This window comes from Melopsittacus undulatus, chromosome 4 (genome assembly GCF_012275295.1).
Source record: "Melopsittacus undulatus isolate bMelUnd1 chromosome 4, bMelUnd1.mat.Z, whole genome shotgun sequence".
Lineage (NCBI taxonomy): Eukaryota > Metazoa > Chordata > Aves > Psittaciformes > Psittaculidae > Melopsittacus > Melopsittacus undulatus.
In genome coordinates, this window is record NC_047530.1 from 4,673,476 (window position 1) to 4,687,975 (window position 14,500).

At 46.8% G+C, this 14,500-nt stretch overlaps 1 protein-coding gene across 2 annotated transcripts in view; it reads left to right on the top strand.

Moving 5' to 3' along the window:
• CD82 (CD82 molecule) overlaps positions 1-14,165 on the top strand; it is a 41,172-nt gene extending 27,007 nt beyond the window's left edge. For both annotated transcript variants that reach the window (XM_034062652.1, XM_031053596.2), the window contains exons 4-9: positions 949-1,073; positions 3,135-3,209; positions 7,965-8,072; positions 10,985-11,176; positions 11,433-11,516; positions 12,041-14,165. In XM_034062652.1, the coding sequence (XP_033918543.1) occupies positions 949-1,073; positions 3,135-3,209; positions 7,965-8,072; positions 10,985-11,176; positions 11,433-11,516; positions 12,041-12,118 (662 nt within the window). In that variant the 3' untranslated portion in view covers positions 12,119-14,165. The remainder of the gene's footprint in view (positions 1-948; positions 1,074-3,134; positions 3,210-7,964; positions 8,073-10,984; positions 11,177-11,432; positions 11,517-12,040) is intronic.
• The last annotated feature ends 335 nt before the right edge of the window (positions 14,166-14,500 follow it).

Sequence of the window (14,500 nt, forward strand, 5' to 3'; positions counted from 1 at the left end):
TTTCTAGCCAGTGTCTCTTCAACTTGCATGCTGTAATGCTTGCTCCTACCAATCCTGTCCTGCAAGAAACAATCCTGTGGCCAACCCAAATGGAAAAGCTTGTTTCTTTTGTTGCAGCAGACTAAATGTTGGCGGGAGAGAGGACTGGCACACCAGCATGTTTGAAATAATAGTACCTAAACTTGGTTGAAAACCTCTCTTGAGTATTCAAGAGCACATTTGTTGCAGACACAATAGAAGGAGGATAGGTAAAAGCAGCTAATTTTGGCATCGTACCTGTTTTGATGCTAGAGGAGTATCCTCTATTTGCAGGTGGTCATACACAAATGCTGCAAGAGCCTGAAGTGAGCACCTGGCCACAAGCCATTCAACATTGACTTGTCAAGTAACCTGTCACATCACCAATGCTCAACACTAGCTGTAGCTCTTATTGCATAGAGTTTGTGTGCTGACTGCAAGTGGATAAGTAAAAACAGAATGGCTGGAACAAGGAGTAGTGCATGAAAGCAAAAAGCCAAACCAAAAAGGGGTTTTATGACTTGAAAAAAACACTTCCCTAATGGATAGCAAAAGGAATTGAAGCAAATAGGTAGTAGCTGTGGAGTAGAACATGCTTTATCTTCCTCTCACTCAGTGTGCATTCATGAGGGAGTTAAAAATCCAGTCCGCATTAACTTTATCCAAACAAGGTTCATTTGTTTGGAGTGACCTTGAGTCTCCCAGGCTCTGAGACTCTGAGGTGATGGAGACCTGCAGGTTGGCTTTGAAAGTCTTTCTTCATCAAAAGACACCCAGAAGCAGCTTTGTGTCTCCATGTCCATGTTTGCAGTCCCTTGGTAGAAGACGACAGACTATTACAAGTAGATAAAGAGGCAGTTCTTTATACGGTGATGGTAGATGTAGTTTTTATTCAATAGCTAATGTTGTTCCCTCTCCTGGCCCCTACAGAGATGTCATCTCCTTCCCTGAAGATCGGTGCGTACATCCTCATCGGTGTTGGGGCTCTCACCATGCTGATGGGCTTCCTGGGCTGTCTTGGAGCAGTCAATGAAATCCGATGTCTCTTGGGTCTGGTGAGTGACTTCATGCTGTGTTTTAGAGCCAACTTTTAATACCTGCAAACTCGCTGTTGGATTGTAGCTGGGGCTCAGGTCTCCTGGGGATGGTACCTGTGCTAGGTCTTAGTTTGCACACAGTAGATTCTCCAGTAGTCTACAGGCTGCAGCAGAGGTTTCTCAGACATTACTGATGGTAAACTAAAACTCTGTGAAATGAGAGAGGATGTCACTGACACTTTGTGCAAACAGTGGCTTGAGGATTGCCAGCTGAGGAGGTGACCCTGTCCCTCATCTCATCATCCATCCATCCCCAACTTCCCAGTTTGCATTGTGCTTTCAGTGGTGCAAGGAGCGAGTACCAAGGGCAGAGAGAGAGAAGAGTGACAGTGCCCTGCTGTGCTGTGAAGTTCAGCTTCTATGGAAAGTGCAGGAGTCAAGAGAGACTTCACAGAATCACAGAATGGTGTGGATTGGAAGGGACCTTAAAACTCATCCAGTTCCAACCCCCTGCCATTGGCAGGGACACCTTCCACTAGAGCAGCTTCCTCCAAGCCCCTGTGTCCAACCTGGCCTTGAGCACTGCCAGGGACAGGGCAGCCACAGCTTCTCTGGGCACCCCATTCCAGTGCCTCAGCACCCTCACAGGGAAGAGCTTCTGCCTAAGATCTCATCTAAATCTCCCTCTTTCAGTTTAAAGCCATTTTCTCTCAACTAGTAATGTCATGTAGATTAGGGCCTTTCTTCAGATGGTTCATCTGTAAGACTTTTTCTGTCTGTGGTGGATGGGATGATACTAGCTTCATACACCTCAGCCTGCTACTTGACTCCTGCTTATTCAGAGTGCATATGTAGAGAAAGCCAAGTTTGGCCAAACTGTGTGTCCTGACATTAGGAACATAGAATCATAGAATAGTTAGGGCTGGAAAGGACCTTAAGATCATCCAGTTCCAACCCCCCTGCCATGGGCAGGGACACCTCACACTAAACCATGGCACTCAAGGTTCTTTCCAGCCTGGCTTTGAACACTGCCAGCAATGAAGCATTCACAGCCTTCCTGGGCAACCTATTCCAGTGCCTCACCACCCTCACAGTAAAGAATTTCCTCCTTATATCCAATCTAAACTTCCCCTATTTAAGTTTGAACCCATTACCCCTTGTCCTATCACTGCAGTCCCTAATGAAGAGTCCCTCACCAGCACCCCTGTAGACCCCCTTCAGATACTGGAAGCTGCTATGAGGTCTCCACGCAGCCTTCTCTTCTCCAGGCTGAACACTCCCAACTTTCTCAGCCTGTCTTCATACAGGAGGTGCTCCAGCCCCTGATCATCCTCGTGGCCTCCTCTGGACTTTTTCCAACAGTTCCATGTCCTTTTTATGTTGAGGACACCAGAACTGCACACAATGCTCCAAGTGAGGTCTCACAAGAGCAGAGTAGAGGGGCAGGATCACCTCCTTCAACCTGCTGGTCACGCTCCTCTTGATGCAGCCCAGGATACGGTTGCTTTCTGGGCTGTGAGCACACACTGAAGCCAGCTCATATTCATTTTCTTATCAACCAATCGATGCGAACATCTTCTAATGTAGTGGTAGTAGCCACCACTGTTTAACCTCAGATGTCAAGCTCTCCTTAAAATCATTTTTTCCTTAAAATTTTCCTTAAAATTCCTTAAATTTAGATCCTTAAACAAATGAAATAGAATTTTAAAAGACAATTTAATAATAATAATAACAAATAGGTTCCTAAAATTTACTTTTCTTGGTCTGGCTTTGGGGTAGGCAGGATCCAACTGGTTGAGGCCAGAGTGGTCTGGGAATGGAGCTGGAGGTGGGAGAGGGAGCATGGCACATGCAGAGGATGCTTGTAAACCCTCTCCCTCCTGAAGTCATCCTGTTGGCCTGATGTAGGTGCTTGTACTTAACCCCTTTACTGGGGAGAGCACTGTTGATAGCAGAGCTTCTCTGTTGACAGAGGTGTTGGCTCAGTGTTGTGACTTCTCTTGTGTATGAGATCTTACTAAAACTGTTACGTACAGACCTTTCTAAAGGCTGATAGTGATCGTCTGCTTTTGTTTCCAGTACTTCACCTGCCTGATGATAATCCTCATAACTCAGGTTGCTGCTGGACTGGTCATCTACTTCCAGAAGGAAACTGTAAGTATTTCTTATTGTGCATGTTTTCCTTTGTCTTGGTTTGGGGGCACAGGAGACACCTGGAAATTCTTTCTTCTAAACTGGGCTATACCATTAGCAGGCGTAGGATCACAGAGTGGTTAGGGTTGGAAAGGGCCTTAAGATCATCTAGTTCCAATAACTGGATTCTCCTTTCTCTACCCCAGCCTAGCAGCTTTGCTGTACAGTTCGGTATCTGCCAGCCTCAGTAGTGCTTCTTTCTCAAGGATTCTGAATCTCTGTTTGGTATGCAGACTTTATTTTTGGGTAGTGGGAACAGTAAAAGGAAATTCCTGAAAGGCTTTTGACCACACCTGCTCTTATTCCTGCTGTAGACTACTGTTTAGGCATGTAGTAGCAGTGATTACTACTGTGTTGCCATCACTGATGCCTTGAGGGGTCACCAGCCTGAGTGACTGCTTTTGATTGGTCTCCCTCTTTGTGTCATCTTGTTCCATCCTTTCAGTCCTCCTGCCTCTGTATTTAAAGCTCTCCTTGGAAGAGCTGCCCTCTTTCCCCAAGAGCAAAGCCAAGTATCTGACAGTTCCTGTACTACAGTTTGAGCTTGAAGCCAAGTGGTTTAACATTTTGAAGTGGATCTCTGTCAGGAATGCAGGCTCACAGTGTGTGCTTCCAGAGCTCCAATAGGCTTGGTAGGATAAAGGGAATAACGTTTTTGTTACTCGAGTGCATTGCAACAGCTTTTCCTTGACTATAGGCTCTCTGACCAGACAGTGCCCAGTCAGGCTTCCAGCTGTTTGACAGCTAAACTGGGAGCAAGTTATGACTGTGAGGTCCCTTCTGGCTTCTGTCCTAGTGTACCCATTGCTGTACCAGTTGTGGATAGCCCTGTTCTCTGCCACAGCTGTATATCTATACCATTGCACTGCTGTGCTTGCTTCTCCTAAGCCAACCCTCCTGCTAGGAAAAAAGCAAGTGGTTGAGGAATCTATGGATGAGGAGTGAGGTGAAGGTTTGCTCCTGGTGTAGCTGGTTACGAGTTTTGTACAAGGGGCTGTGTTGCCTGTGAGCAGTTGTTGGCTGGGTTCCTTGGCAATGTGGGCTGGCTGGAGCTGCAGGAGAAACTGAAACGTTGGCTAGCTGGTGTGTAAAGTTAGAGCTTGAAACGAGCTGCTGACTCTCAACACATAGCTCTGACTCATGCAGAGGAGGACGTGTGGGGATGGGCATTCCCCTGCAACGGGGAAATGTGACTATTGCAGACCATGAAATTCCGTACCGCTGTTGGTATTTCTCTTCCAGCTGTCACTGCTCTAGAAAACTCCAGCTTTTGAGCTGTAGTTCTTCATTTGAACCTCAGACCAGCGAGAGAATGAAAGTGCTGGAGGGCTGTTTCTGTACAGCCCTTGGAGCTGGTGTGGCTGAGGATTTGTATAGATCCATCAGAATGATGGGGGGAGATGGGCTTTGAACAGATACTCAGTGAGCAAAACTCATGGAAAAGCTCTCCTAGAGCCCTTCTATTTCAGATATCCTCCAAAGTTGCTTCCTAGAGCACTAAGAAAAGCTGTTTCAAGAAGGTTTTGCTGAAACCATACACTGCTCAGTGGCTGCGCTTCAGTGATGCTATGCATGTCGCTCTGCTTGACTTGATGCACGTCATCCCAGTACAGCAAAAAGCAAACTGTAAACTGCTCAAGATCCAGGCCCTGGATATCTATTGTGTTCTTTGTGTTTATTTCTTTCTAACGTCAGGAGCTTGGTTAGATATAAAACAAGGAACTACAAGAGTGGAGGCAAGGATTGTGGATCCAGAATATAGCAGGGTGGTACTCACTCCTAGACTCCTTGTAACCAAAGTATTTATTACAGCACTGCAGTAGACAGGATTATTATTGTACTCCTCTCTTCATGCCCTTTTCCTGCTTGGTTGCTACAGATTCACCTGATTGGGTTTTTTTGTTGGAATATTTATTCCTTTCTATCGCCAAAATCCCCATCCCTACATATGAAAGCATGCTGAAATAGAGTTCATGTAACTGTAAAAGGCTGAGTCTCTGGCAGGAAGGCTGCTGCTTTGCCTGCCCCATGGGCATTCCTGGAGGAATGCCCCTTCAGACTGGAATTGCCCAGTACTATAGGGAGGATGTTGATACAACACCCATTTCCCTACATCTTTTGGCAGCTGAAACTCTGGGGTGGGGTTTTTTAGTGACAACAAAAATAGCAATGTCACAAATGGCTTTGTGCTTTGTGAGCTGAATGTTGGTACCTATATAGAGTGGATCAGAAGCCCTTATGCATATGAGAACCCTGGGCAAGGTCTCCCTTTAGGGTTCCCCACAGCTTGGCTCTAAATGCCTTGAATAAAGCAGAGCAGTGGTCTTTAGGGAATTACCCTACTTGGTAGCTATTGTTTGCAGCAAACAGGCCCCCTGTGATTGTGTGCAGTGACTTGTCTGGGGCTCAGTTTCAGAATATGAAGGGACTGGGGGGATTAGAGCCCTCTCATGTGTCTTTGAGCTTATCTAGGTGTCCAGGCTAAATCTAATGTATGATGGAGGGAGGATGTAGCTTGAGTCCCAGACAGAGTGCATGACAGACAGCTGATGGTGTCTAACAATAGAAGAAGCTTGTGCGATTCATTCTGTGAGCAAGATTGGAACCAAAGACCTGTGCTCTTGCCTCTGATGTTCAGCTTTGCCCAGCTCCCTCTTCAGTAAGCCTGTGCGAAGGGAAGTCTGACAGCCTTGCTGCTGGCAGTGATCTGTGGCTTTGGTGCCTTGGCTTTGAATGTCCCTGCTTTGGGGTGCTGGGATTCTGCCTTCTGACACCAGGCTAGAGCTGGGAAGCAGCAGAAAGCAAGGGTAACAATCATGCTCCACACAGCACTGAGTCCTGCCTGGCCTTAAATGGGTGAAGATAGGATATTGAAAGCTTGCCCAAGTGTTCAATATGCCTTTCTAGCTCCTTGCTCTTTCAGTGACCAGGTGCAGGTCCCTGTGTTTCCCCTTGAGGCTGCTCTGCCAGGTAAGCCTGTGAATAAGCTGCCTGCGTGGGTGCTCTGCAGAGCTGGGCTATTGTTCTCACAACATTCCCCCTTTCTCCAGTTACTTCCTGAAACACCTAAGAAAGCCTGAGTTTAACTGGAATGCCTCACCCTCTGAAAGCAGAGTTGTTTGAAGACTTCTTGCTTGTTCTTGTGTAAGAGTAGAAGAGCAGGCATACAGCTTCCTATGCAGCTGTGGTTGAGCACATCTAATTCAGACCCTGTCTCTGCTTCTGCTGGGGTCCTGGGATGGAGAACAGAGGCACTGCCTGGATTCATGCAGAAGTGATGCTAGCTTCCCTAATAGCTAAGGGACTAGTTGGGCCCAGGGTAGAACAACAAGCCCAGCTCCCCTTGCCCCCCTTCTGCATATGGAGCAGCAGTGTAAGGATGGGAACTTGGAGGTTCAGTAACTGGTAAGGCTTATGGTAGCAGCCAAGGCCAATCTCATTAGTGGGAACCAGGTCAGGTTGCCTTGGTTCACAGGGAAGGAAAAGGGGAAGGGAAGTAATTAAAAGGGGAAGAGCTAGACATCATGAGAAGAAAGATCATGCAGCTCCCATCTGTCTGGCCTGACATAGCTGATCCCAGTGACCTGAGCTGCAGGTTTCCTGGGAAGAAGAGTTGCTGATACAGAGAAGCTTCTCTTAACAGTAGGCACTGCTCCCTCTTGGTGAGTGTCTCTGGGTTTGCCATGGTAACTTGTAGTGCTTAGCTGAAGCAGGTCAGGGAAAAACTGTTTCCACTGACCTGAAATGTGCTCTAGCACCATCGACACAAAGGTAATACGTGGGATGGGAGCATCCTAGTGCTTAGGGTGATGTAATTGTCCCATCCCTGAAGCAGTCTAATGATGATTCTCTCCAACCTCTTGTAAGCTGGGTCTGACTTTAGTAGTAGCAGTTATCCTTGTGTACAGGCTGGCTGAGAAGAGTTTGAGAGGGAGGTGGGAGGAAGAAGGTGAAGGAATCTGCTGAGTGGTAGCTTGTACCTCTCTTTAGATTGTGTGGTGTGAATATGATAAAGAATGGGGGCAAAGGGATGATTTGATACACCTGAGCTCTGGGAGAAGACTCAGTTTAGGCAGTTGTAGTACTTCCTGTCTTGATACAGAAGCAGCAGTTGTATGAGTCTGGGGAGAGCAATGTCTTGTGAAATGGGGAAGTTTCTACCAGCTGTGTGTCAAAACCCAGCTGCAGACAGGAGCACAGTGATTCAGACCTTCCCTGCTGGTGGTGAAGAACTGCAGTGATTGAGATCCTGCAGCAGAGTCTCCCTTGCAGTGCCAGGTTAGAAATAACATTACCTGTGAGTACTTAAGGCAGTGTTGCCCTTCATCTTGCACTTAGCTTTCACCTCTACCTTGCCTGGGGCAGGCAGCACTTCTTCAGCCTCTGTCACTCGGATAACCATACCAAGATCTGTTTCCTTATTGCTCATCAGGTTTGTAGCCCTTCTGTGTGCCTGGGATAGGACTTGCTGGGACATACTGGTTCTTTGGCTGTTGTATTGTGTAGCAAAGCTGCTGTCTTGCTCTCCCTTCATGGCAGAGGCTGTGTATACCACCTTATCTGTTACTTTGTTCAATCTCCTGGTGTCAAACCACAGCATGCAGTTAGCTTTGGCGTATTTTTAGTGACCAAAGCTACATTATATATACAACCTAAGCCACAAGGAAAGGCTACAAGGAATTGACTGATAACTCTCCTGCCTATTTTCCTTGCCAGCTGAAAGAAGAGTTGTCTCGCATAGTTCGAAATCTGATTGAAAAATACGACCCTTTGAACGATGATGAGAGGAACCTACAAGATGCCTGGGACTATGTGCAAACCCAGGTGAGTTATGGGGGTCAGGAAGAGGCAGATAATGCTCTTTGTCAGTAAATGCCTTTAAAATTACACTGAGGACAGGAAAAAGGTATTGCAAGAGGTGATACCATAGAACATTGATGTGGCTGATCTACGAAGTTGCCTGTGAGGCTTAGTGCTGCAGACTAGATAACCGTCTTGTTTGTTATTGAAAGGTAAGACCCCAAAACATTCCTACATGCTGGCTGTTAGGACTAGCTAGTATTGGCTGCATAGCCTGATATATCTGACTTATCAGATGGCACCCCAATACTTCTCTCTGTCTGCAAGGCCTCCAGAATAGTAGCCTATGTGAAAGCCACAGTGAATGCTTACTGCTAGGCAAGTCAGCAGCACTTCATGCCTTACTGCTTGGTGCATATCACTTGCTTATTGTGATGGCTCTTCTGCAAGTGTCAGTGTTCTTGGGAGCCATCCAACTGCCTATGGTTTCTGTTTTAGCATCAGGGTCAGCACTTGAGCAACTAGGTCAGTGTTCAGGCACACTAGAGTCATCATAGCTGTTGACTGCCAAACCACAAGCTTGAGAGCTGGCTGTTAGGCTTAAATACATGCCCAGCGTGGGACTAATGTGTAGTAAGTACAAGTAAGGGTGTTTTTCTTATGTCTGTTCTTCAGTCTGCAAAACACTGACCTGCAGTTTCTCCTCCTTGAATGGGAAATGATTTATTTATGCTTTATCAGTATAGTTGCATCTATCACTGTAGCTGCTGGTGAACCCAAGATAAGCCTAAGTCTACTGTAAACTATCATGCTTGAGCATTTCTTTCATGTGGGAACAAAAGAATAAGGTTTTGTAGAGGTGGAGAAGTCAAGTGTTAGGAGCTTAGTTCCTCTTATACTGGAGTCAGCATTTGAAAGGGGGTGGTTGTTCAGAGAACAGCTTGCAGTTAGAAGTGCAAAACCTCTGTGAGGCAGAGGAAGCTCCTTCTAGAGGCTGGATCTTCAACTCTTTAGAAAGCAAGTGCTCATTCTGGTGTGGGCGTTCAGCTGTTTGTACATCCGCTCTCGTGTGTTTTACGTCAGACTGAAACATAACTCTTCCTGCTGAGCAGAGAGGGATTTTCCCCTAAACTTCCACCTCAAGTTTAATAATCGGCGCTGTTCCACCTTGCAAGCACTAGGATCTGTGCTTAAGATAAGAACATAGACCCACAGACTGGTTTGGGTTGGAAGAAACCTTAAAGCCCATCCAGTTCCAACTACCTGCCATTGGCAGCGACACCTTCCACTAGACCAGGTTGCTCCAAGCCCATGTGTCCAACCTGGCCTTGAACACTGCCAGGGATGGGGCAGTCACAGCTTCTCTGGGCACCCTGTGCCAGCACCCTCACAGGGAAGAGCTTCTGCCTAAGGGCTCATCTCAGTCTCCCCTCTGTCAGGTTAAACCCATTCCCTTTGTCCTGTCACTCCATGCCCTTGTAAAACCCCCTCTTCAAATTACTTGTGGCCCCTTTTAGGTATTGGAAGACTGCCACTAGGTGCCCAGAGCTTTCTCTTTTCCAGGCTGAACAAGCCCAACTCTCAGCACTGTCGTTGCTGGACTTCCCAATGTGTTTTCCCCTCCAGCAACTCCAGTTTTATCACGTGGTTGTACAGGAATGTAAATGTTTCTTCGGATGGAAAATTCCCCTGGTCCCATGTTCCAGCCAGCCCCAGCTGCAGCCATGTGGATGTGAACTCATGGTGCCTCCTTGGGGCTCGGTGGCATGTTGACGCCATCGTGCGGTGGCTGCTGGTGTCCCCCCGGGGGTCACAGCTCATGTCAGTGATGCCTTGAATTGGGAACCAGAAAGTGAAAATTCACCTCTTAGTGTCTGATCAAAAGATGTGTGTTACTGAAAGAAAAATCAAGTCTTGCCATTTAAACCTCTGGAAGTGGCATCGCAAGTGGAAGATGACTGAGTGGTAATTACAGAATCATAGAATCAACCAGGTTGGAAATGACCTTCATGGTCATCCAGTCCAACCTTTCCCCAGCACTGCCAAAGCCACCACTAACCCATGGCACTGAGGGCGTCGTCTCCACGGTGTGTGAACACTTCCAGGGACAGTGACTGCAGCACTGCCAGCACTGTTCCAATGCCTGAGCACCCTCTCTTTGAAGATGTCTTTCCTAATATCCAATCTAAACTTGCCCTGGTGCAGCTTGAGGCCGTTTCCTCTTGTCCCATCCCTTGTTCCTTGGGAGCAGAGCCCAGCCCCTCCTGGCTCCATCCTTTTGAATGTCTTTGAATATATATGAGGTCAACACATTAATCTCTTGCCTGCCTTGTGTCACCCTCACCATGGCAATCTGCTGACAGTGAACTGGAGGGACTGAAAAATGTCTCTCAAACATACCACACAGGACAACTGCCTTCTGCCAGCCGACCCACCAGCAATGTCTGTTGTTCACTTTTACCTCTCTTCGACATTATCACCTGGAAATAAGATGAGGTTTGCTAGTATTTAGTCTACAAAGGATTGCACTCTGTGGAATTGATGTCAAGCTGTATGGCCTGCTAAAATCTGAGTATTTGTGCCTCATGCAGTAAGGCTTGGAAAGGATTCATATTCTGGCATGATTGATGTGTTCAAACTCTGTGGATGACCTGTGCATATGCTAGTTTACTAAGCTCAAAGGCTGCTAGAAGTGGCCCTTTAACTTGTCTTCTAGCAGAGGAAATAAAGCCCTTGTCTTCTGGACAGTGCTGTGCATTGGTTATTATCTGATAACCAGGGTGATGTTCTAACATAACTAATTCATGCTGACTGTATGGCCTGACTGTTGTCACGTGGGGAGCTCCTGTATACTTGTACCTCCACTGCCTGTGTTCACATGCAGTATGTTACCAGTGCAGAGTGTAAGACCGTGATGATCTCTTTTTGCTTATCAGATCGCCTGCTGTGGCTGGACTGGAGCAAAGGACTGGGAAAACAATGAGATTCTTATCAACCAAAGCATGACTGCATATCCCTGCTCCTGCTCCAATAGCTCCAAGGACTTTCAGGTAGATACTGGCTTCTGTAATCTGGATGTCCCCATCAATGGCACTGCAACATATGCTGACTGGCCTGTTCATCAGCAGGTGAGTGTGTATGTCTTCCACTGAAGTCACCTTGTCTTTGTTCTTCTTAGTGTTGTTCCCATGTCAGTATAGCTTAAAGTACTGGTGGAAACTGGGGGTGGGAGACAGGGATACTGCCCGTTCCTGCTAAAGCTACTGTGAAACTTAGTTTAGAAGTAAGTGGGAAAATCCCTGCATGGACAAGGAGATGTGTTATGGATAGCTTGAGATACTTTTATTCATATTTCCTTCCATTGTGACCATATTTTCTCCATAGGGATGTATGGATGGTGTAGAGCAGTGGTTAAAGGACAACCTTGGTGTCATTCTTGGGGTCTGCACTGGTGTTGCTGTTATAGAGGTAAGTCACTCCCTGACGTGGACCCATACTGGTTTACCATGGAGACTCTTTTAAAGGCAAAGCTGTTTATTCAGGTAATAGACACCTGGTTTAATGGCAGTGCAGTTCTAGCTCTTGGTTGTATCTACTTGGGTAAATGTTTTGAACTGATGCTTCCAGGGATTGGATGAAAAACTGAACAAAACCCTGTGGTCTGCTTGCAGTTCCTCTGCTGTGTCTGACACTTGGCAACTCACTATATGCATAACCAGGAAGAACAAGCCAAGCAACACCCCACTAGTGAGATCCCACTTGTTGCCTTTAATAGCTTAGAACAGATTCCGGATGAAGGCACATGTTTTTGCAGCAAAATAGTATTGTTGTCCTGATTATTGTGTATTTGTTGCATTGGGGACCAACTGTTCACCTTTGTGGTGCCATTAAAAGGAGACCACTGTATTCTGCTCCCCTTTATCACCCTTTCTTCCCACTTTATTATCTGTTTGGGTGCTGATTTTGTTTCCATTCTTCATTACTTATTCCAGCTGCTGGGGATGATCCTTTCCATCTCGCTTTGCAAGAACATACACAGTGAAGACTACACCAAAGTGCCCAAGTCTTGAGTTGGCTGAAACCAGAGCTACAGCCCCGCAGAGAAAGGAGCAAACAGAACATTCCTGCCTCATACCCAGACTGTCCAATCATTGACCATTACTCCTGTGACATCCCATTTCTGATACCACTCTGCTAAGAACTGTTAGAGCTGCAATACAGCCTGATCTTCTGGCAATAGGGCCCTTGGGCCACCTGCATCCTGCCTCTGGATTATTTTTACTTCAAGAAGCAGAACTTAACTGCCTCATATCACATGAGACACGGATTAACCTGAGGGGACAATGCTTTTTCTGCCTGCTCCATGTTAAACAGTACTACTCATATCCCCATTCTACAACCCACTGGCCCTAATACACAACAACTCCTCTCCAACCTTGTTCACCTTCAACACATCTTCCCCCCTACCCTCAAGAGTCCCATCTCTATCTCTTGAGCCAGGATTGCTGTTGAGATTATAGTGCTTTGGTAGCTTCACCTACTTCACTGACATGTGGTGGTAACTACTTGTGCTTTATAGGCCTTCTCCTCCCTTGCAGTTAACCTGATTCAGCTCTTCCTATGCATTTTCCAGCCTAGGCTCTCAGCTGAACTATCGAGTGCTATCCTCATTCTTGCTTCTCTTGCTTCTGGAGTCAGCTATGCCTTGCCTTCAGTGGAGTTCTTCCCTTTGACTGTGATGAGGAGCCAACAGGAGGGCACCAAGCCTACCTATTCCTAGTGTGTCCTGGCAGATTGTGGTGGTGGTGCTCAGCTGCTTCTGGAATGGGTTTCTTGGGTTCTGGATTTGGCACTTCCATGTTTCTCCCACTTGCCTCTTTTCCTTTCCCTCAGCACTGCTTTGCTGGCTCTTGTCAGCTTGGAGGCACTTCAGAGACAGCTGCAGAGCATGGGTTCAGCCCCAGGCTGGCTCTGCTGGTTGCATTCTTGGGTTGCCAACTTTTATAGAGGTTATGATTAACTTGATTCTTCCCCTGCCCCTTTATGAACATAAAGTTCATTAGCTGTGGTTTTGAATATGGAGGGATCTGACTGCCATTGCTAATGCTGTATATTAGAGAGAACACCACTGCCAGTGCCCAGTTTAGGTTCTGGAATGCGAGGTGTGCCTGTGTCACTCCTATTCAGTTGTCCAGTCTTCTGACTGTGCTTTGGAGCCGTGGCTGCATCCTGAGCTCTATCTCGAGTCTAAGCACTGCAGCAGTTATAGGCAGTTCTGCAATTGTGCAAGCTGGTTGGTTTCTGTACTTAATGGCTGGGCTGTTGGCTATGTTCAGCCAGTGGCCAGCAGCAACGAGTGTTGTAGAAAGTATGAAAGGTATGTGAAAACCAGCCCCAGCTTCTTGGATAAGGCAGCTGGGTGCTCATCCTCAGTCCTAATGGCTTGGGCACAAATCATTTTCCACAGTTGCATGTGTGTGCAATGACAGGCAGCAGGAAAGAGAAGTGGATGGTCCATGCCTGAGACCTGGTATGAGGTACTTGGTGAGGGAGCCTTTGCCTTACAGAGGTGGTCCCAGGTCTGTCTCTTGTCAGGGTTGGGTTGTAGACATAACCCTAACTGTGGTTCCAAGGGATGGCTTCACTGCTCAGTGTTCCTTCTCAGAGGAAAAGCTCATCATGCAAGGGATCAGGGCCCTACAGTGGATCCCTGCTCTGTCCTTGCCTCTGGACACAGCAGTGGCTGGGGAGAGGAGGTGTGAGTGGGCAACTATGTTTTATGGAGGTCTGATAAGGCTTTGCTATTTTGAGACAGCTGCCCCGTCCTGCACAGATCCTTCAAGCTGACCTTTGCTATAGCAGAAGGCACCCTTCTCGGCAGTAAAGCTTGCTAGCTTTTGTAGCACAAAGCCTATTCTCTACTGTGTTCTCATTTGTAAGATTCTTGTTCAGTTACAGATGCCAATGTCGAGCTGCAAGTAAAAAGGAGCCCATGCTGGGTTTCCTTTTTGTTTTTTGTCTGTTTTTAGCAACATCTTCCTACTGGAAGAAATGCATGTACAGATATAAAAGTCTAGAGGGTGAATATTTCTGTAATAAAGACTTTGCTAAAAAAAAACCATATCTTTGCCTGTGACTTTTGCATTGCAGTGGTTTCCCCTTGCTTCCTCTCCACCCCTTTCTGCTTTACTTGCAAATCACTGACACCTTGTTTGTTGGTAGCAAAGGGGCCTCTCAAGTACTGTTTGAAGCCCATGTGTGAAATGTGTGGACTACTAAGATCTGCCCAGCAGACAGAGGTGACAATATTCCTTGGCTATATTCTATAGTAAACTTTGCCTTGTTTTATGGAATGTGTCTGTCCTAGGGTGAGCTGAGTGCTAGTTCCTTTGTATTACCTGCTGTTTCCTAAGCTAAGTGATCTCTGAGTGCTCTGTACAGTTCTGGTGTCC